Source organism: Polypterus senegalus, chromosome 6, assembly GCF_016835505.1.
Source record: "Polypterus senegalus isolate Bchr_013 chromosome 6, ASM1683550v1, whole genome shotgun sequence".
Classification (NCBI taxonomy): domain Eukaryota; kingdom Metazoa; phylum Chordata; class Cladistia; order Polypteriformes; family Polypteridae; genus Polypterus; species Polypterus senegalus.
Window position 1 is genome coordinate 110,545,446 of NC_053159.1, and position 23,559 is coordinate 110,569,004.

General features: G+C 37.4%; 1 protein-coding gene across 1 annotated transcript in view; it reads left to right on the forward strand.

Moving 5' to 3' along the window:
- The window catches only part of zzef1 (zinc finger, ZZ-type with EF hand domain 1), a 273,801-nt gene that overhangs the window by 15,548 nt on the left and 234,694 nt on the right, over positions 1 to 23,559 (forward strand). Inside the window, exon 2 of the mRNA XM_039756776.1 lies at positions 9,473 to 9,617. Within this exon, the coding sequence (XP_039612710.1) occupies positions 9,473 to 9,617 (145 nt within the window). The remainder of the gene's footprint in view (positions 1 to 9,472; positions 9,618 to 23,559) is intronic.

A 23,559-nucleotide genomic window follows, 5' to 3' on the forward strand; every position in this document is an offset into this window, starting at 1 on the left:
TACACACACTAGCAGAATACCCGCGCTTCGCAGCGGAGAAGTAGTTTGTTAAAGAAGTAATGAAAAAGAAAAGGAAACATTTTAATAATAACGTAACATGATTGACATTGTCATGAGTGTTGCTGTCATATATATGCCTGCCTAAATAAGTCACCCTCACTTTGCTCTTACTTTTTACCGCTCATTTAATCATGGCTAGTGGCGAAAAATTATAAAATGGAAGGAGGATGGCTTTACCAAAACAATTATTGATGGCTTAATCGATTATTCATAAAGCTTGAATTGGTGATCTGTTTTTCTGTGTTAACCTCATATTTTTTCATACTTCTTCTCAAACTAAGGTGGTGCGAGGGTAAAATGAATCGTGATGCGCTGATCAATGTAATCCGTGTACCAGTAAATCATGCATTGACAAAAGCTCCCCTTTGCTTGTAATGCAAAGTGTGATTAAATGCATTATTTTTTACTGCTATGGAGCACATGCATCGAAGCTTCTCGGCTGTGCTTGTGCTAAGATAAGGAAAGATTTTAAAAATAACGTAACACGATTGTCAATGTGACCGTTTGTAAGTAGTACCTGGAGGATTCAGTGTGTAGAAACTCTAGAGACAGCGTGTGTATTAACTTGTGGATTTTTCTGTGAGTATTTGGTGGCAGTCTGACGGTTGCTTCGAAGACAGCGTAGCATGAGCTCAGCTCAGAGCAAAATGAGGTGGGAGGGGAGATGATGACGTGACTCCCCACCCGCCTTTAACTGTCAATCCCCACAAACACAGTCTCTGAATTTGCATAAGCACACCCCTTCACCTACAATTTTAACTTAGTTACAAAGTGATCAAAACTCTCGCTTATATCCTGCGTCCTCTCATTAAACTTGTATCCCGCATTACCTGTGGGCATGTGAAACGCCAGCGGTAGCCTGTCTATGAACTTAATTTAAAGTTTAGGTTTACACCGTGCTTTCTTTCCGAGCTGGCAACACTCATGAACATGGTAGTATATGTCTCCCGCTCACTTCTTATTGTTTCGCTGCCTTCTCAATTATAAAATGCATGTTTTCTTAAGCGCTTTTGGAGGTCTTCCTGGTTTTCTACGCGACCGCGCTGACAGTCAGTTCACGTGATTACGTGGGAGGCGTGATGATGTCACATAAAACTCCGCCCCCCCACGTCATTCCAGCTCAACTCCATTACAGTTAATGGAGAAAAATACCTTCCAGTTATGACCATTAGGCGTAGAATTTCGAAATGAAACCTGCCCAACTTTTGTAAGTAAGCTGTAAGGAATGAGCCTGCCAAATTTCAGCCTTCTACCTACACGGGAAGTTGGAGAATTAGTGATTAGTGAGTGAGTGAGTGAGTGAGTGAGGGCTTTGCCTTTTATTAGTATAGATATACACATATATATATATATATATATATATATATATATATATACACACACAGTAATCCCTCGCTATATCGCGCTTTGACTTTCGCGGTTTCGCTCTATCGCGGATTTTATATGAAAGCATAACTAAGTACATAACGCGGATTTTTCGCTGCTTCGCGGGTTCTGCGGACAGTGTGTTTTTTTACTTCCTGTACATGCTTCCTCAGTTGGTTTGCCCAGTTGATTTCATACAAGGGACGCTATTGGCGGATGACTGAGAAGCTAACCAATCAGAGCACGCAGTTAAGTTCCTGCTTGCTGAAAGCATTGTTAACCAGGAAGTCTTGTCTCGCTCATTCAGCATCAACGTGTTTCTCTGTGTAAAGAGTTGTGCCCTTTTGTGTTTATGTTTGTGCATAGTCAAGCCCTTCATTATGGCTCCAAAACGATCTGCTACTGCTTCAGGGGCCGTGCCCAAGCGCAAACGGAAGATGTTAACAATTGCCGAAAAGGTAAACGTTTTGGATTTGTTGAAGGCTACGATTCTTTTTATTTAAAAAGTAGGAAAGGAATATAAGATCTACAGCCGCAGTGTCCTTTTAACCAGGGTGCAAAATGAGTTGTAAGTGGATGTAATAAGACAGTAGTCTGGATGGAATCTGCTTTAGGGATTTGGATTGAAGACTGCCAGAAGAAGAACAACGGCAGTGCTACACAATCGCCTGAAGTGGCTCCTTTAAGGGCTGTAACGCTCTCCTTTGTTGTGCAGTAAAATAAAAATCATTGTTATCGGACAACTCATCGTGTCATTGTTGGTGAGTAACCATAATTAATTTTCTGCTTACAGTACTTAGTACATGTACGTACGTTTAGTGTCACTGTACACACACATTTACTGTATACTATTTTTGTTGCAATGTACGTATTTATTGCTGGTGGCATGTCTATCGTAATGGCTGTAACATGTGATATCGGAGACACTCAATATCTTTAAAATAATATTTAGGTTTTATTGTATATAAACAGTGTGTTTATATACATCATTTCAATGAATCTTACCTAATATCTAAGAGAATACAAAGGGATTATGCTGTATAACTCTAGGGGAATATTTATAAACAGTGTGGGAGAGTTTATAAGGGATTAAAATATATAAAAATAACCATAGAAACATATGATTTCTACTTCGTGGATTTTCACCTATCGCGGGGGGGTCTGGAACGCAACCCCCGCGATCGAGGAGGGATTACTGTATATATGTATGTATATATATATGTATGTATATATATGTATATGTATATATATGTATATATATGTATATGTATATATATGTATATATGTGTATATGTATATATGTGTATATGTGTATATGTATATGTATATGTATATATGTGTATATATGTATGTGTATATATATGTATATATGTGTATATATGTATATATGTATGTATGTATCTATACTAATAAAAGGCAAAGCCCTCACTCACTCACTCACTCACTGACTCACTCACTGACTCACTCACTCACTCACTCACTGACTCATCACTAATTCTCCAACTTCCCGTGTGGGTGGAAGGCTGAAATTTGGCAGGTTGATTCCTTACAGCTTCCTTACAAAAGTTGGACAGGTTTTATATCGAAATTCTACGTGTAATGGTCATAACTGGAAGCAGTTTTTCCATTTACTGTAATGGAGATGAGCTTCAACGCCGTGGGGGCGGAGTTTCGTGTGACATAATCACGCCTCCCACGTAATCACGCAGTACATAGAAAACCAGGAAGACCTCAAAAAAGCGCTCAAGAAAGCATGCATTATATAATTGAGAAGGCAGCTAAACAATAAGAAGCGAAGTTCTGCTACTTGAAACAAAGCACGATGTAAACCTACACTTTAAATTAAGTTCATAGACAGGCTGCGCTGGCGTTTGTAATTTAGTGCCTGCCCATATAAGGCCATCCGTCAGCGGCAATCCAATAGCAAACTGCCACGGGTAAATATTCACGGGTGAAGGACTGTGCTTATGGAGAGGAAGATGAGATGGTCAGGGTGGTGTTTGACACAAACTCAGCGAAACTGCCAGAGAAAGTTTTAAGTGCCAGGACTAAGGTAACATTAAATAAAGCTATGGACATAGCACGAGATGGCACCAGCACAGCTGGGAACCTTCGATGCAAGTACACCGAGTGGCTCACGTGAACTGATGCAGTGCACAGATAAAAGCAACAGTTCCAAAGAGCTGAACAAAACCAATTACACAATTGAAAAGGCAGCAAAAAATATGAAGCGTCTGATAAGCATATTCATAAATGCAGCTACTGTGGAAACAAAGCACACGGTGGAAAAAGTCAATGTCCCGCTAAAGGAAGACAGCGTAAAAAAAAACCCGTGCATGCAGTTTGTCACATCACAGATAAAAAGGAAGACGAGCTGTTTATTGATGCAGTAAGGAACTAATCGATGAATGAAACCTCTTATCTTTACAACGATTGACAAACACGGAATGTAACTTGAACACATCCTACAAATACGAGCCTGATTGAAAGAAATAATGATAATCAAATCCTTGATGACAGCAACATTCAATAACACTCACAAAACAATTACTGTATATTGACAATCATGTTACGTTATTTTTAAAATGTTCCCTTTTCTTTTTCATAACTTCTACTTCTCCACTGTGATACACGGGTATATATATATAAATGTATATCTATAGCCCGATCTACAATACATACTTTAGCATAGACAAGCGGTGGCGCAATTGTAGAGTCTTCTAACGCCGACATTCGAGGTTCGATTCCCGAGAGGGGATGTACTGACTATGTACGCGCGCTACCCGATTCATTTTACCTTCCCATCTCCTTGGTTTGGGACGTATGAAAAATATTAGGTTAACGCAGAATCATGTTACGTTATTTTTAAAATTTTCCCTTTCTTAGCACAAGCACAGTTTAGAAGCTTCGATGCATGTACTCCATAAGCGCTAAAAATAACGATTTAATCACACTTTCAATTCCAAGCAAACGGAACTTTTGTCAATGCATGATTTCCTGGTACATCCATTACACTGATGCACACATCACAGCTACAAAAATGTTAGAGTCGGAATAAAGCGCTCCTACGACTGATCATTTCGACTACCCGAAAGCCTTGATAAAAGCATGGTTTTGTGCACACTGAAAAGCAAGCAAAATTAGATGCATTACAGAAAGCGGACTTTGTGGCTCTTACTGGGGATCATTGGACTTCCGTGACCGTTAGTAATTCTAAATACATCTAATTACAAAATGTTCAATGATCACACTGTTTTAGCCTAATGTACAAAATAATTTTGGCTAATGTTACTCAGAGTTTAAAGAGTAAGCTGGTCAAATTACCTTTTATGTTTCTGACTTATTTTTTAAGAAGAAAACTGCACTTTATGGTGAAATTTTGGTTATTATTATTTAAAGACAATACTATTCTGAAAATGTACTTAAAGTACTTAAACTACCACTTTATTTTTAAGTCTGCCCAATTTTAACCAGGGATGATATTTTTGTTTCTGTTTTGAATTCAAATGCAGTTTAAAAGCTTTTTTTTTTTCAGAAATTAAAACAGCTTCAGTTTACAATATTCATGTCCATGTCTATTATTTGATTCTGTCGCCCACTAAAACCGCTTTTAAATAAAAAAAAAAAACATTTGCATTTGGGGCAAATTTACGTGCGATTACATACGATTAATCAAGATTAATTCTTACACAGCCTCTAATTAATTGGATTAATTTTTTAATCGAGTCCCACCCTAATATATATATGTAGATATATATATGTAGATTTGTATATATATGTGTATATACAGTATATATGTAGATATGTATATGTTGTATATACAGTATGTGTATATATATGTGTGTGTATATATGTGTGTGTGTATATGTGTATATATATATATATAAAACTGTATATATATATGTGTATAGATGTGTGTGTGTGTGTATATATATATATATATATATGTTTATATGTATATATGTTTATATATGTGTCTGTGTGTGTGTGTGTATATATATATATATATATATATATATATATATATATGCCAGCAACACTCATGACAATTACAAAACAATTACATTGTCAATCATGTTAAGTTATTATTAAAATGTTTCCTTTTCTTTTACTTCTCGCTGCCAATCGCAGCTATTTTGCTATATATATATATATATATATATATATATAGATAGATATGACAACAACACTCGTATCAATGACAAAACAATTACATTAACAATCATCTTACGTTATTTTTAAAATATTTGCTTTTCTTTTTCATAACTTCTTTAACACACTACTTCTCATGGCTATGGTATTCTGCTAGTAAATGTATATATTTATGTATGTATGTATATATGTATATGTATGTATATGTATGTGTATATGTATGTGTATATATATATGTACAGTATATGTATTTATATGTATATATATATATGTATAAAAATGTATGAAAATGATTGGACACTTCCAACTCTGTGTTGGATAACTTTGGACAGCATGCAACCTTTACATTATACAGTTTTACAGTTTACTTTGTACTTCTGACTGTGACCAATCAGTTTTTACCTTTGTGGCCTAGAGTTCCTTCTGGTGCACACCTTTACCCTAAAGGATATCTGGGTAAAGGTCGACAATTCTGTACTTCTTTGCAGGTTAGCTACCTTCTCCTCTGTGTTCAGGAATCCTGATCTCAAGGTGATAGATTAGGTGGCATCTCTTGCAGGTGTATGCCTCCTGGAAGCAAGCTTCTTCAAAGATATCTTCCAAAAAATCCACTTCAAACACGACTTGCATCATTCTGACCTCATTTTTAAAATTTGGATTATTGAACAACTCCACCCTCTTTTAATTAAGAAATTAAATACATTTTGAATTATTAAAAAAATAATTTAAGAAATTAAATACATGTTTAAGGGAACTACATACTACAAGTCTCTTAACACCTGCTAGCCCCTATAAATAGCTGTTTCACCCTCAATCTGCCTGCGATGTGTTTTTATATTAGTTAATAACCTTTCTCTTCCTTCCTGTCTTTTAAGTCCAGCACCCTCACTTACAATGTATTCTTCTTCTGTTGAATTTATGCTCATATCCTCTCTCACCCATCAATGGCAATGCTTCTCAGTATGACTGCTGTGTATTACTTCATCCTTTTTACAGTTTAATTATACAGTACACCCCCAAAATCTGCGGGAGTTACGTTCCTAGAGCACCCGTGAATTTTGGATATGGTTAAAATAAAATGCCTTTTTATAGTTTAAACCCTAAATATGCCCCCAAAACACTTTAATTTAATTTCAATCTCCGCTTAATACATTCCTTAAAAAAAGAATGTAAAGGTAAACCCATATACTGTACAGTACTGTACTGATATGTCAGCAGTGCTAGAATGTAAAATACTGATGTTACCGCTATATGTACTGTAATTCATACAAGTGCATTTTCATTGACTGAAGCTTTAGAAGGTGCAGGACGTTTCGACGGCATCTTGGGCCTTTAACACTTGAACTGCCACATACTTGGGGGTTAATGCAACCCTGCACACCAAATACTTCTTTTTTGCTGCAGTTTAAGTAATTCACAAAGAAATAGTGAAATTTAATGTCTCTTTCAGAAGTAAAACGAGCTCAGTATGCAGTTAGTTCTCGATTAAAGAATAGACAAACATCATAGGGGAGCACAACGGGAGCCCCAACAGGAGCAGAGGATGTCTGGGGGAGGAGAGAGAAACAAAGCAATCAGCCAAAAAGGACAGGGACTGTTCATGCTTTTAAGTAAGCGTAGCGTGACAAGCATATCGCGCGACAGAGCAGCTGCAAGTAAGGGAGCAATGTAAAAGTAGTCGATCAGAGCATTTTTTAAGAAAGGTTTTTTGAGGAGTGTAAGTGTCTTCTAGGGGTTTGTTCAGCCCCCCTGCTCACATGGGACTGGCAGTGGTCATGAGCTGGCTGCTGAACGACTGTACGGCATTGACTGGGAAGCAATTATATCCAGGTGTGGCGGTTTAAGTGTTAAGAGGAACAAAATGCAAAACACAAGAACACTCCGCTGGAGATGCATCACAATCGATCCGCAGCAAGGAGAAATGAATAACGCTGTAGTGGTCCGGTGCCGCTAAGATTCACACCGTCGAGAAGACGTTGATTTATTTATTTTTATGGCGGAGATTCCAGGGACGCACCCAGCCTTGGCCCGACCTGCACGCACTCACAGAGACAAAAGCAAAGCAAATCGGTAATCAAACAGCAGTTAAAGAATGTAATGAGAACAAATGAAATAAATTAAAACAACAATATCACCCCTATTCCCCTTAGGGAGATTACACATTAAATACAACAAAACACACAGTAAATCATGAAAAACGGCAACAAATGAAATGTAATGATGAAAAGTAGATAGTCCAGAGATCCGCACGTCGAATGGGAATGTAAAGATAGTCCTACTGCTAGTTCCTGAAATGGTAAAGACGTGTGGACAGGTTCAGGAGCGCTCCTTTCTTTGCAGGATGGCCATGAATCCACTTACAGTGCTCATGTACACAGGCAGATGGTAGACAATCCAGACACACCAAACAATCCAGGACAAAATGAATAAGTACAGGTAACCCAACAGAAGGCAGACAGACAGGAATTTGTAATACAAATTAAAAAATTTTTTTTTGCTTTTTGGTCACTGGCCGCCTTTTTAAAAGCCACGCTTGACGTCCTTTGACCCAAACAGCCCCAACACCCTCAGCAGAAGACCAATCGGAGTCATTGCAGGGACTGCTGGAAGTTGCAGTTTCAAAATCTGTTGCCTAACTTTCACCATCCCAAGCTGCTTTTTCCTCTACAGTTGCTTCCTGTTCTCTCTACAGTGTGGTATTACCACGATAAAAGCCATAAAAATTGCGGAGGATATTTTCGGTTTCCGCTAACAATTATTAGATAGGTTCAAAGGAAAAATCTGTGAATGACTGAGGCTGCAAACTCTGAACTGCTACTTCGCAGGGGTCTACTGTATCTCACTAAGGAAATATGTTTCATTTTTATTATTAGTCACATCAGTGTTGGTTATTTACATTCTCTTTCGTCTTTTATTGTTGCTTGCACTGCTCTGTATCTGCATTGCAGTGCTTCCCACGTGTGCTGCAAAGTTTGAATAGAAATAGCTGCCTTTGCCCTTGTACATGTTAGAAAACATCAAAAAAATGTATAAAGGGTACAAAGTTGTAAAAGGTACTGCATGGCCCATCAGTAGTGATCAAAAACAAATTTATGGAGCTAATTTAATATTTTAATGAACTTTTGAACACGGGCATCACTCAGAACTTCATTCACTCCATCAAGTAATTGTCAGTACATCTTTCAGCTAGTGGTATATTTAAAATAGTGCATACAACATCATCCATAAAAGGCAGATATTTTGAGATATTATAGTTATACCTCCTAATTATGTCACCAGAGAGTGGTGATGTTGACTGGCACATGCAAGTAGGAAAACTAATATACTTTGTACATGTGATAATAATGTACCTATAAATATAACATGGCTCTATACAAGAAATTCACTTAAAGTAAACTCATGCAGTTGTTCAATTTAAGTGGCTGTTGAATCGCCTTAATGCCTGTGGATTAAAACTCTCTTTTGGGTTTATTACAGATTCTACACGTGAACCAAAGCCTTGTAGTTATTTGTTCTCTTACAGATTAAGAATACCATCAGAATCTGTTTTAAAAGTATATTTTGTATATATTTTCAGTTTACTAAATACTACTTCATTATTTTCATGTATGTAAAATGCTAAAGTAAGTTTCACCATCTGCATGTTATTGAGTTCCTCTTAAACCTAAAGTACTGACCTAAATTTTGAAAGAGAGTCTCTTTCACTTTGGTTTTGGAAGGAATCAATACTACAAGTTTATGTACACATTTTTCATCTAAATCAGAAAAACTTACTTTTTTTACTGTATGTCAAATTTTGGATTAAATGAAACTTTGTATAATTTTCCCAGATTAAATAATTTCATATTATTTCTTCTGCAGTAAATATAAATTTTAAATAATTTGTTTTCTACAGGCTTTTAGCCAATTTGATGCAGAAGGCGATGGAATTGTGGACGTAGAAAGCATGCTGATGACCCTAAAAAACTCCAATGGAGCCACTTTGCAGGGTGAATTGAGTCACGTAATTCGACAGCTGCAGGCGTGCTCTCTCACTCCAGGTATGCTGTCTTAACCCTATGTCAAAAAGATGATTTATTAAGATGGTTAAAGTGCAGATAGCAGTATTTTGATATCTGTTTTTATGGATAGTCATTAATTGCTTAAATTATTTATTATTTTTTTGTTGTCATTCACAACTTGTCCCCCTCCCCCAAACTGTTTTCATTGGACTTGCAACATAAAAGGTCTCAGTATATCTCTGTGAACTGAAGTAAAAAATTTTAAACACCCAGCTAATATATCTGCTCAAAGCTGTGTTGATGTCTTGTTGGGTTTAGCTTTGTTTCATAATATGAGATTTTTCAGATATGGAAGGCAAATGTTCTGAGGTAAGGTTTTTATACTCCCTAATCATGGCTTCTGACTAGCACATCCAATTAAGAATTTCACTGTACTCTGTTTATAGAAGTGACCCTATAAACATGTGTATCATTTGACTTTTATATTTTAAATACTTCAATTTATAGTAGTAGTTGTATTTTCAGGTGTGCCAAGTACTTGCATAACCAACCAACATGTCTTACAGATTGTATTGGAAACTGTTACTACTAATCCAGTGATAGGAAGCCATCCATGATTACATGTAAAGTGTATTGCCCTCATGGCGTGTTGTAGTTCATGTGGTGCTGCTTTTTTCTGAGTTAGTTATGTTTTAATCAAAAAAAAGTGCATGAGGTAAAATATATTAAGTTTAAATGATGTCCTCTATTCACCAATTAGAGCTGTTAAAGGATTAAGGTCATTGCAATCCCAAGGCTTTCTGATAAATAGGCAGTTTTATTGCAGTGTAGTATAAGCATGGGACATGTCCAGAACATGTGACATGATGTGTGAAGTCAGGGACCAGAACAAATCTTTTCATATGCAGGATCTTATCCTGGTTACATATTTGGCAGTTTAGAATGACCTTTGTAGAATATAATAACATAAACCTACTGTATCCTTCTAAAAACCACAACATAACATTTGCATTAATTTAAACCCAAACATGACTATATCTAATCTAATAAAAGTGTTAGACATCATGGTAGTTTGTAAATTCATCCTAATGATCTTTGTAGTTGTAAAACTGTAAGATTGAGTTGAGGCAATTATCTGGTAGCTTTCATCAGATCAAAGCAACTTTCATTTTTTTTTTTTGGGTAAAGAAAAGTTTGTACCTGATGCATATGCAATTTCTTTATCTCACAAACTAACAATGCCCTTTAAAGGGTGAGCTAAAATATAAAAAATATGACTTTCTAGCACCAATTGGCCAAGTACCGCATGCCTGCATACAGTCAATGATACTTAATCTCTCTTGTCATGGTTGAAAAATGTGTTAATTTAGATAAACAAGTTTGCTAATGTTAACTACAATATTACTCTAGCAAACCAAGTTGGAAACACTGGTACTTAAAGTGAGGTTGGTGGGCAATCTGTGATCTAAAAGCATAAGTGAAGTGGTCTGCAAGGTGATAGTTACTATATTGAAGAAAAGTGTCTTTTAAATCTTTTAGATATGTTAGTCTGTTATATACTTAAGTATTTACATGTAACATGTAAAAGTCAACCAGCTGCCTGACTTACACATTGCAAGATGAACTTGGGACCTAAATCTACCACCACTACCACCATGGTGCTCACCATCCAACTTTCTTAATGTTGGTAGCTACAGGGTTTCATTAACTGTGCTGTACTTGAACATATGGAGAAGATTCAAGTGAGTGAACAGGGAAAACTGTAATAATGAAAAAAAGAAAATCAATTTACATGCCTTTTTCACCACTTTTTACATACTGTACAGGCACTTACACTCAGTCCCACCACAATTCTGCTTTACCATAATTCTTTTAATAATAACACTGCCTTTTAACTGGTAGTATATGCACATGTATGGAAATATATATGCATGAATATTTATTGGATATTTTATTTACACTGGATGATTAGAATATAGTAGGAACAGAAAATAGAATGTATAATATGATTAAAGACTTAATTAAGCACTTGTTTTACTGTGTGATTCTGCACCTTATAAAATATTATTTTTGAAGTATATTGTAATCTCACTACCAATATGGTTTAAGCACAGTTGAACACTGAATTGCACTGAGCCTAAGTGCATTCCAGTGTTTTAACTGTCTTACATGTAACTGCTCCACCAATGTAACAAAATGACACCCTCAAACCTGATACCAAACACTAGGAGAAGGATTAGCAATAAGGAACCAGGGTTGAAAGTTACAGGACAATGACTGGAAAATACCAAATGGTTTTGGTTATTAGCATAATGAATAAAGGCCATGGATATGCATAAACTAATGAGGAGTGCGTTTGACTGAAGGGTGGTCAGACAAAGGTGACAAAATTCCATTATGTGTTGTTCCTTAGCAAAAGCAGGAGTGTCAAAATATCTTTTTGATGTTAAGCTATGTATAAAAATGTCTTCAAGCCCAGAAATAGCAGCTATGTAATAATAAAGCCTTTGATTCTGTGTGATTTCCTGGCTTTGGGTATTATTGGGTATATATTATTCTGAAACACATGCAACAAAATGTGTGTGTCTTTTGGGTCTAACAGGTTATAATCTTGGTACAATGATAACATATTGAGGCATTATTAATATATTGCAGTTGTTTTTAATGATCTTTATTCATGTGATAAAAAGTACACCCTATTGTAGCTTTATAGTTTTACATAGCAGGACAAAATAAAAAAAAAGCCTGATACTTACCAAGTTCTAAAATTATTTAAATCTAACCTCCGGTATGAAATAACGTACAACACATTCCACTGTGTCATTGTTTAACAAAAATGAAGCCAAAATGGAGAAGCCATGTGTGAAAGCTAAGTACACCCCATGATTCAGTACCTTTAGCAGCAATAACTTGAAGTAATCGTTTTCTGTATGACCTTTAACAGTCTCTCACAGTGTTGTGGAGGAATTTTGGCCCACTCTTCTTTACAGAGTTGCTTCAGTCCAATGAGGTTTGCGGGCGTTTGTTTATGCACAGTTCTCTTGAGGACTGCGACTGCGTTCAGTCAGATTGAGGTCTGGACTTTGACTGGGCCATTACAACACCTTGATTCTTTGTTTTTTGTTTTTTTTTTTTGTTTTTTTCCCTCTCCAGTCTCTTTGTTGTACATTTGCTGGTGTTCATGGGATCATTGTTCTATTGCATGGCCCAATTTTGGCCAAGCTTTAGCTGTCTGACAGCCTCAGATTTGACTCTAGAATACTTTGGTCTATAGAGGAGATAATGGACGATGTAATGACTGCAAGGTGCCCAGGTCCTGTGGCTGCAAAACAAGCCAAATCATCACCTCTCCACCACTGCACTTAACAATTTGTATGAGATGTTTGTGCTGATATGCTGTGTTTGGTTTAAGGACCGTTTCCTGACACGTTTTTAACCTCTTTTTTAAAAAGGATTATTTTCAACTGATTTTAACCTCTAGCATCACCTCATTTTATTGGATCATTTATTTATTGGACATTTGTAGAACACTTCACTATTGTTTATAACAGTTTTGTTTTGATTTGTTTTAATAAAAGCACTGAGCACCTTTATACCATTGCCTTCCTTGGTGTGTTTGTCCTCATCTGTTCAACTCATGCTGGTCATGGCCATTGACCATGTTGGGTTCAAGAGGCTCCCAACAAGGAAAAGGGAGCATGGACCAGACCCGCACTGCCACAGTGTGTCATTGCATATCACCCCGAGCTTGAAACAGATTTATTTAGATTAGTTTGAATTGTTCGATAGCAATGTTCCCTGTATTTGCATAGAATTCAGAGCCCAAATCATGCTCATGGTTCACACCAAGGACGTAAAATAATGTAGGAGCAATATGATATCTGTATATTCTGCCACTGAGTAGTACTGTTACTGTACTGTCCTACTGTTGAGGATGTAGACTGTAGTAATTGGAGATGGCTGATCAAACTAATCACCCCTCTTTACTCACGGTTTGCATATTTGTAGCTAGAAATCCACAAAGAGAGGAAATGAGTCATGTATCTTAAAATTGTTTTCTATTCCTAAGCTTTTGACTCCTATCAGGAATCATCGTCGGAAGAACATGATTAGACTTGTAGGAATCCATGAAAATACAAAGCAAATAAGGAGAGGGGAAGGGTAGGTGGATTTAATGAGGTGGGGTTCGGAGGGTGTTGGCCATAAAGTATTATTTATATGTACATGTTCTTCTTTTCAAGGCTGCATAAGCTGGGTTTGTGTCCAAATTTCTGTTAATGGGGTTTTCATTGTATAGCCACGTTTCAGCCAGGTCTCTGGCACTTTTAATATTAGCCTTTAATTTTATTTGCACCCATTTAAATGTGTGTCTGGTTGATCCTATATGTTTAAATCTTGACAGTTATCTTTACTTTAATACAGTTAATGGGTGAGAGGTGGTGGGTTAGTGCAGTAAACCCTGATCAAATATGAATAAATTCATTCAAAGCAAGATTTTCAACCAGGAGTAAAATGTTCAGTGTTCTTTTTTAAAAGTGGAATTATAGCCTTTTAAAATAATATAAGCTTTTTTTTTTTGTTAAGTTTACTATACCTTGGCTTAAATAACTTTAAGTAAGTTTTTTTTACAAATTCTGTTGTAACTCCTCTGATAAAGCATTCACAAATATTTTCCTGTCCAGATGCAATGATCACAATCAGGGAAAAACACCATTTTTCAATAAAGGCATCTTTTGTAATTTGTATTTATTTAAGATTACTTTTTATTTAAACATAAAAATAAAACACAACCCAATCAAATGAAAATAACATGTAAAGTACAATAGTATATTACGAAGACAGTTCATGAAACTCTGCATTCAACTTTTATTTAACCAAGAGAGCTGTATGACAAAAGAACTAAAATGTTTTTTTATATTAAGCTAGGTAGAAAATTAAAAAGGTTCAAGACAGTGCAGGCCCCGTGTACACATTTAGACTAATAAATAATGAATTCTTACCAAGTTCTGAAAAAATTCTGAACAGATCATTGTAATGAGAATCCGATTTATCTTTAATCTAATATTGTATATCACTTTCCTATAAAATTGTATTAGGTGGAGGTAAACAAGTCTTTGTGGAAGTTGCGGTAATGGGTTTTTTTTTTTTTTAGTAGCACAAGTTTTAACCTATCTGGTGTTGCTTCAGAGATGTTAATATTAAAAATTAGGGATGTTTTTGCCCTAAGTGGTTTAATTACACAACATCATATAATTAATTACACAATGACATCACTGACAGGTGGATATTGCCCTGGAAACATTTAAGACAGTTTTGATGAAGTACAGAACGATGAACAATGTTTAATTAAGAATGTATTTTATAATTAATAGACTTAAAATACTTTTCTGTTCTTTTAATTGAAAGATCCTTTTCTCATCATTCCCTAAATGCATCTATAGTACATTGTTAATGCAGATATCTCAAAAGTTCACAATCCTTACTGAATTCCATAGATTGAGTACTACACAGGTTAAAGAAGTAGGTGTAAATTTGATGACTTTTGCCAATTTCAGATATTTTGTGTATCAGATTTATTGTATGAGTATTTGCAGACCAGTCAAAATCATCCTTTAGCTTTAGATCACTATAGAGTTGCCCTTTAAGCCATTTTGTATTTCTAGAAGTATGTTACAGTTGAGTCAAAATTGTTAGACCAAACTGACTTCTCCTGGCTAAAGTCATATGGAGAGAGGACCATCAATTAACATATTGTTTCATATTTTCTATTGTATTAACAAATCTGTATTTAAAAAGATTTTTGTTTTCTTGTAATGATATTGTCCAAGTATTTTACCTGTCTTCATATAATCAGCGAAAAATTATATAACTCCTGTTGTGCAGGGTATTGCACTGGGGAACAAAACCCATGGTTTTATTGAGATTAAATTTCAATTTGGAGATTGACATTTTCCTAACAAGTTTAATACTGATGGCATAGTTGAATGAGGATCTGAGATGTATTATGCTGCTGATACAGTGCTTTATATTTTCTGTTTATGCCTTTTCCTTATGATAATTTTTCTGTCGGACTTCTTGAGGTTTATAGCCAGTGGTTCAATATCAGTCACAAAAAGCATTTGTGAAAATACACTTCTTTGCCGGTTTCCATATGCTAATATAAAATCTAGGTTTCTTATTAATTGGACTAGTGTAAAGTAATTTATTCCTTGTTACATATATTAAGGAACAAATTCCTCTACAGTTAACCAATATCCCCATCCAACTCTTATCAGAGGCTTTTTCTACACCAAAAGATAGTAAGGTCTCTGGAGTTATGTTCTGTAAGGGAATATATTACATTAAACAAGCAATTGTTTCTTGCACATCTGGCTCATCTGGTTGAATCAATAAGCATGTGTGGTTGACGATGGCGAATTTTGTACAGATATTTGCAGGCAGAAAGCGAAAAAATAACGTGTGGAAATACTTAAATTACAGCGCGGGTGATGATAAAAGCAAATATAGCGTACGAGAAGAAGAAAAGAGTCTCAGAGTTTAATTGCAGGACCAGTTGGATCAGTACTTAGTGGAAGACCAGCACTTCTCTGGCGCAATGACTGCACTTCAGGGACGTTTGGTCAGGGGCCATCAGAAAAAGTAAAACAAAAAAAAAACACAAATTTGTCTACTCGTCTGTGCTATAAATTTGTTTTCTATGTGATTCCAATAATTTTGATCATTTTTATAGTTAAAATCTCTGAATTGGTGCATTTCCTGTTCAAACACAGGGGAGAAATGCGGCACAGACGAGGCTCACCTTACCTTGGACTGTGCTCTCCCTGACACACTGGGTTGGTGCATGCAATTGGCGCGTACCTGTTGCAGTCTCTCTGTATGTCACCAATTTAATGTTTGTAGATACGTTTATTATACACCCTAACTTTCCACAGTCTGGCTAATGTGTTTAATGAATGTGTGTGACATATCTAGTCTTGCTTGATCGGCCATAAAACCGCAGTGAAAAGGCGCAAGGTGAGGCAGACGGTACAGTGTTGCACTGAAGGGGGTGGATGTGAGCCCAACAGGTGCTCATTGCTTATGTTCTTCTACGCAGAGGCTCTAGGTGCCAATAAGTTTGCGATATCAGAACGTCAAGTGCACTGCAGCGGTCCGTTTATTTTTATTTTTTGTTACGACTTACTGCCAAAATGGAAGATTAAGACTTCTAAAACTAAAGGAAAATAAGGAGAACGTTTACAAAAAAGTGACAGATTTTCGTGGAGAAGGATAGGCACATAGATTTCATTTACAAATAAAGGTAAGACCATAAATGGTTTTCAATTTTATAAAAAGTGGGATCAGACTAAGAAAAAAAAATCCAATATTTAAAAACTAAATTTTGACTTTAAATAAAATATTCTTTTGTTTTTTTTGTTATTCTTTTGTTGAACATCCATCCATCCATTATCCAACTTGCTTATATACTAACTACAGGGTCACGGGGGTCTGCTGGTACCAATCCCAGCCAACGCAGGGCACAAGGCAGGAAACAAACACCGGGCAGGGCACCAGCCCACCACAGTCTTTTGTTGAACAGTCTTTATTAAATTGATTAAAGCATAAGACTTAAACTTTTAAAAACAACTAAATATTTCAATTAAGGTCAAAATTGAAATCCATGTTTTTTGTTCACCACTCTATACTTTCATTTGTATTGCATGAGTATGAATTGAGAAATTTAAAACACATGGATTGAGCAGAACAAATGCGCTCTCTTTCGCCACTATAAATGTAACGTTTTTTCTTAGCCAAATATGCGCCTTACCTATCTGTGTGTAAAGAATGCTGATGAGATTTAAAACATAAACAGTAGTCCATGTGCATACTGCCAGTTGATTAGTGAATAAGCTACTCTTTTGGCTTCATATATTTGTACATCTGACCCTGAAGGACTCACTGCCTCACCAGCTTCAGTACTGGCAGCAGAATTTGTCAACGAACAGTCTGCTGGCACCAGTGGCTGAGGACCTTGTCTGTGCACCTGCATTACAGGCGTTCGTCAAGTTAATATTTTAACTGTGTGACTATCTGTGCAACGGACGTTTTTGCAATATTAACAAATCTCTCGAAATGTGTGCTTGTTTAAAGCTTAACATTAACATGCTTGCACAGACTGGTTTCTTGGGTTGGAACATCTGATCTTGCTGGCGGTACTCATTAGGCCACTTAATCTGTTTGATCATTGTAGTCAAGCTGTTTTTAACTGCATTATGAACTGTGAGTGTATTTTGTTGACTGAAACATAACTTGCATTGAAATATGTGTAGGCCAGCATTTGTGGTCTTGCAACAGAAAAAAAAACTAAAATTGAACTAATATTATGTAAAAAGACCAGAACTAAATACAAATAAAAAATGTTGACTCCACTGAAAACTGGACTGAAATAAAAATTTAATAAAATAAAATAAAAGCTAAAACTACAATTAATATCTGAACTGAAATATCACTGCCCTGCAGGCAACTCACTTGATCTCTGCGGGTGCCAAGGTGCCCGTGGGCTCCGTGTTGGCTGTCTCTGGTCTATACAGTTCACATTCTGGAAAGCCTTTTTCTTTGGTAAAACCGTAATTAATGTTGGACATTTTCGGTAGAGTTTTATTTCCTCTAGCTGCAAAAAAAAACTATCAATAACTATTGATAGCAGCTGAGTTAATAATGTTTATAGGATTACATTGGATAGCCATGTGGGCCAACAGCTTTCCCACTTTTCAATAGGTTTATGGCATCTTGAATTTTATTGAGCTTCAGAGTTTTGGTTAGTAAACCCGGTGGAAGTCATGCATGCTGTGTGATATTTTTTTGAGCCCATTTTTAAGTGCATTCATATATACTGTGTGAAGCAAACACCTATTGCAAAAGCCTCTGTCTGTCTGTCTGCCCACATGAAACAACTTGGCCCCCTGTGGTCCAGCTTTGTTGAGATGTGGCACACTTGTTCAAAGAAATTTTTCCAGGCAGCTCAATTTTTCTACAGTATGATCTGTTTGAGATACCTGGGTGAAGTTTTTAATTTTTTTAAATTTTCCCAATTCAAAGCATTGACAAATTTTCAAATTCATCCATCTTAAAACTGAGAAAAGATCTGTGTAACTTCAACTAGGAATTAGTTTACAGTTTCAATTTTATCTTGAACATTTGCTTGAACTTGTATATTTTGTATATTTTCCACTTTTACTTGTCTGGCAGCCGCATCAATGCCCAATAATGGTGAGTCAAACTCCAGGCAGACCGCTCGCAATCAACTTGTACAGCAGCACCTTTTCTTTCTGCTATAAGTAAGTTAATTGAGTACAAAAAAATCACTTCTTTGAAATTATGGAAGGGAAAATCAATTATACTAGCCAACCCGCGGCGTAGCATACGCCGCATAATCAGGCCGCTCTTTAAATGATTTTTAAGCACAGAGGAAAAAATAAACATCAATAAACCACCAAGAAAAGTAACATTGCAACAATGCACGCTACGAACCAACATACAATTATCCGTGACTGAAAACTGGAGGAGCACCGTCGCGCTTTCTCCTTCCAAAGCGAAGGACGGGTTGAACGGCGCCGCTCAGTACGCGACTGCCCGCTTATGTGCCCGCCCCAACTCCCTACCTGAGTCGCTTTCGTCTGTGTACAGTCCACACGCACCTGTGAGTCAAGTTGACTGTTAATTTTCCAAACACCGCCTCAGTCGGTTTCCATGTTGATTTTTCATTGTTCTTTGCGGTTCCGGCTGCTTTTTTTTATATATAATCCACCAAGTCACCCGACCATGGGGGGCTTTACAAAGGGCAGGGACGTAATCAGTGCGAGCGTATGACCTGCACGTACTGGGAATTTCTCGTTCGTGGGAAACAATTGGAAGCCACGGTCTCCATCACAAATGGGGTTCAACGGCTTACCCACACCTCCCCGCGCCGGGTTGACACAGGTTGATCCATTCAGTGTAGCGCGCGTGCAGTACCGGACATACAAGTGCATCACAGACCTGTTAATGCTCAATCTCATGTGGCTGAAAGCCACTTGTCCCTCTAAGAATTTGGACGCTGACCGCTGTTGGGTCGTGTAACTATTTAGTAGGCGGAGTCTCGTTCGCTGAAATAACCAGCCAAATCGCTCCACCAACTAAGAACTGCTGTGCACCACCACCCACAGAATCGAGAAAGAGCTATCAATCTGTCAATCCTGTCCGTGTCTGGGCCGGGTGAGGTTTCCTGTGTTGAGTCAAATGAAGCGAAAGGCTCCACACATAGGTGGTGCCCTTCTGTCAATTCCTTTAAGTTTCAGCCTTGTAACCATACTCCCCCCTGAACCCAAAGACTTTGGTTACCCGGTTGGCTGCCCGGCGGGTCATGGGAATGACGTCGCCGGATCGCCTCTTGCGGGGCCTGCATTGATGAAGCAGGTGAGACGGTAATGAAACAGAGGCACAGGGCTTATTGGTTTTTAAAGACTGCTTCTTTCATTGGGTTTTAACCAATGCACGGAACGAACCAACACACAATCTTCCGTGCGGCGCTCAGGGTGGAACGGGAGGAGAGGAGAAGGACATCCACTCCGCTCCCTCCGTCATGCTAGTCTGCTGATTTCTCGTTCAGTATACACTGCCTGCTCATGTGCCCACCTCCAACTCGTCACTCGAGTCGTTGTCGTCTTTGTACAGTCCAGATGCACCTGTGACTCATGTAGACTTTTCATTGCTCTGTGCGGTTTTGGCTGCCTTTCTATATATAATCGACCAAGACACCCGACCACGGTGGGAGGAGGGTGTGTACAAAGTGCAGGAGTATCTAAGAAGACGCATGTTTGTCGCGGATGCGAATTGCTGTATGTAGCGTGTAAAACAGTTTGTTATAGTGCACGCAGTCGTGCGTCATAACTGAAAACTCGTTTTTTAAAGACTGCTCACTTCCTTTACAACTGAGGTTAAAACACAATGAACGTTTTAAGGATCCCATGGGATACCCCTTGCAAACAGTTTTACACGCCGCATGTGGCGATTCACCTCCGCAAGAAACATGCCTCTATTAACAGTCAACGTGGGTTGGAGCTGCATGTGACCTCTACGACAGATGAATATAAATGACGCCGGTTTTTCTGTGTCATCGCGTCCGAGTTGGTGGGCGTGACTCTGTGAGTTGTCGTATCCAATGGTCTTGGAGTTGGTGGGCGTGGCTCCTTCCTGCGTGCGCCATAGGTGTCTCACTTGTCGGCGGCTTAGTGAATCCACGCCCCGTCCGGCATGCTTTCCATTGTTGTCTTACCTTAGTGAATTATATATATACAGTGGTGTGAAAAACTATTTGCCCCCTTCCTGATTTCTTATTCTTTTGCATGTTTGTCACACAAAATGTTTCTGATCACCAAACACATTTAACCATTAGTCAAATATAACACAAGTAAACACAAAATGCAGTTTTTAAATGATGGTTTTTATTATTTAGGGAGAAAAAATCCAAACCTACATGGCCCTGTGTGAAAAGTAATTGCCCCTTGTTAAAAATAACCTAACTGTGGTGTATCACACCTGAGTTCAATTTCCGTAGCCACCCCCAGGCCTGATTACTGCCACACCTGTTTCAATCAAGAAATCACTTAAATAGGAGCTGCTTGACACAGAGAAGTAGACCAAAAGCACCTCAAAAGCTAGACATCATGCCAAGATCCAAAGAAATTCAGGAACAAATGAGAACAGAAGTAATTGGGATCTATCAGTCTGGTAAAGGTTATAAAGCCATTTCTAAAGCTTTGGGACTCCAGCGAACCACAGTGAGAGCCATTATCCACAAATGGCAAAAACATGGAACAGTGGTGAACCTTCTCAGGAGTGGCCGGCCGACCAAAATTACCCCAAGAGCGCAGAGACGACTCATCTGAGAGGTCACAAAAGACCCCAGGACAACGTCTAAAGAACTGCAGGCCTCACTTGCCTCAATTAAGGTCAGTGTTCACGACTCCACCATAAGAAAGAGACTGGGCAAAACGGCCTGCATGGCAGATTTCAAGACGCAAACCACTGTTAAGCAAAAGAACATTAGGGCTCATCTCAATTTTGCTAAGAAACATCTCAATGATTGCCAAGACTTTTGAGAAAATACCTTGTGGACTGATGAGACAAAAGTTGAACTTTTTGGAAGTCAAATGTCCCGTTACATCTGGCATAAAAGGAACACAGCATTTCAGAAAAAGAACATCATACCAACAGTAAAATATGGTGGTGGTAGTGTGATGGTCTGGGGTTGTTTTGCTGCTTCAGGACCTGGAAGGCTTGCTGTGATAGATGGAACCATGAATTCTACTGTCTACCAAAAATCCTGAAGGAGAATGTCCGGCCATCTGTTTGTCAACTCAAGCTGAAGCGATCTTGGGTGCTGCAACAGGACAATGACCCAAAACACACCAGCAAATCCACCTCTGAATGGCTGAAGAAAAACAAAATGAAGACTTTGGAGTGGCCTAGTCAAAATCCTGACCTGAATCCAATTGAGATGCTATGGCATGACCTTAAAAGGCGTTTCATGCTAGAAAACCCTCAAATAAAGCTGAATTACAACAATTCTGCAAAGATGAGTGGGCCAATATTCCTCCAGAGCGCTGTAAAAGACTCATTGCAAGTTATCGCAAATGCTTGATTGCAGTTATTGCTGCTAAGGGTGGCCCAACCAGTTATTAGGTTCAGGGGGCAATTACTTTTTCACACAGGGCCATGTAGGTTTGGATTTTTTTTACTCCCTAAATAATAAAACCATCATTTAAAAACTGCATTTTGTGTTTACTTGTGTTATATTTGACTAATGGTTAAATGTGTTTGGTGATCAGAAACATTTTGTGTGACAAACATTCAAAAGAATAAAAATTCAGGAAGGGGGCAAATAGTTTTTCACACCACTGTAGATAACCATGCATAAGACTGAACTGTCTGAACAACCGGTAATTAATAACACAGGAAAGGTACGGCTGCCCTAACTGATATAAACATTGTATGAATTTTTTTTTTCCTTTTTTATTAATTTTATTGCAATCCATACAAAGCAATCAAGTTTTTACAAAAGAAAAATTAAGTTAAGAACAGGTCGATTCCCCACCCCGAGAGAGAGAGCAAGCCAAACGGCGTGAAATTTAAGGCTTGTAAACATACCTAAATTAATACATTCTCTGTGCTTTATGAGCTTATTTTAAAATATTACTGATTAGATCCTGCCATGTTTTGAAAAAAGTCTGTACGGATCCTCTGAGTATTTGATTTTTTCCAATTTCAAATAGTATAACACATCGGTTTCCCACTGACTTAAAAGAGGAGAGTTTGGGTTCTTCCAGTTTATCAGAATAAGTGTGCATGCCAAAAGTGTAGTGAATGCATTCACAATTTGTTTTTCTTTCTCCCTTTGGAGAAAGGGGAAGAACCCCAAAAACATTGTATGAATTTTAAAGTGGACAGTGGCGTTGGGAGATTTAGTGGCTTAAGCGTCTGACCTGTTGCCCAGCCCCTGATCATTCAGTCCCATATATACACAAACATGCACAGCAAATCCCAGATGATCTATCCCATTTATTGTGTGTCATTCATATTCCCATTATACAATAAATCTGCTCCTTCCCAAATGCTTACTTATTTTTATATTTCTAACAAATTAGTTTGTTTTAACTAATATTAATAGCTAGATGGGGAATTCATTTCAGTTCATTTTCTCCTTTCATAGGGTAATATTCATACTGATTTTATGATAGTATTTGTCACTTTGTATTAATTGGCATTTTTTCATTTGGCTAATTTTTGGATACTACTGTATTTGGTGTACTTTCAAAAATGTTGTGCTTAGAAAATTTAACAGTTAGTCACAGACCATCCACGCCTTACACACATTAATCAATGCCAATATACATCACTTCAATTGGACTGTGCTGTGTATCAAAGCTATTGAGCCACCACAGTTCTGTTTGAGCTCTGTTTT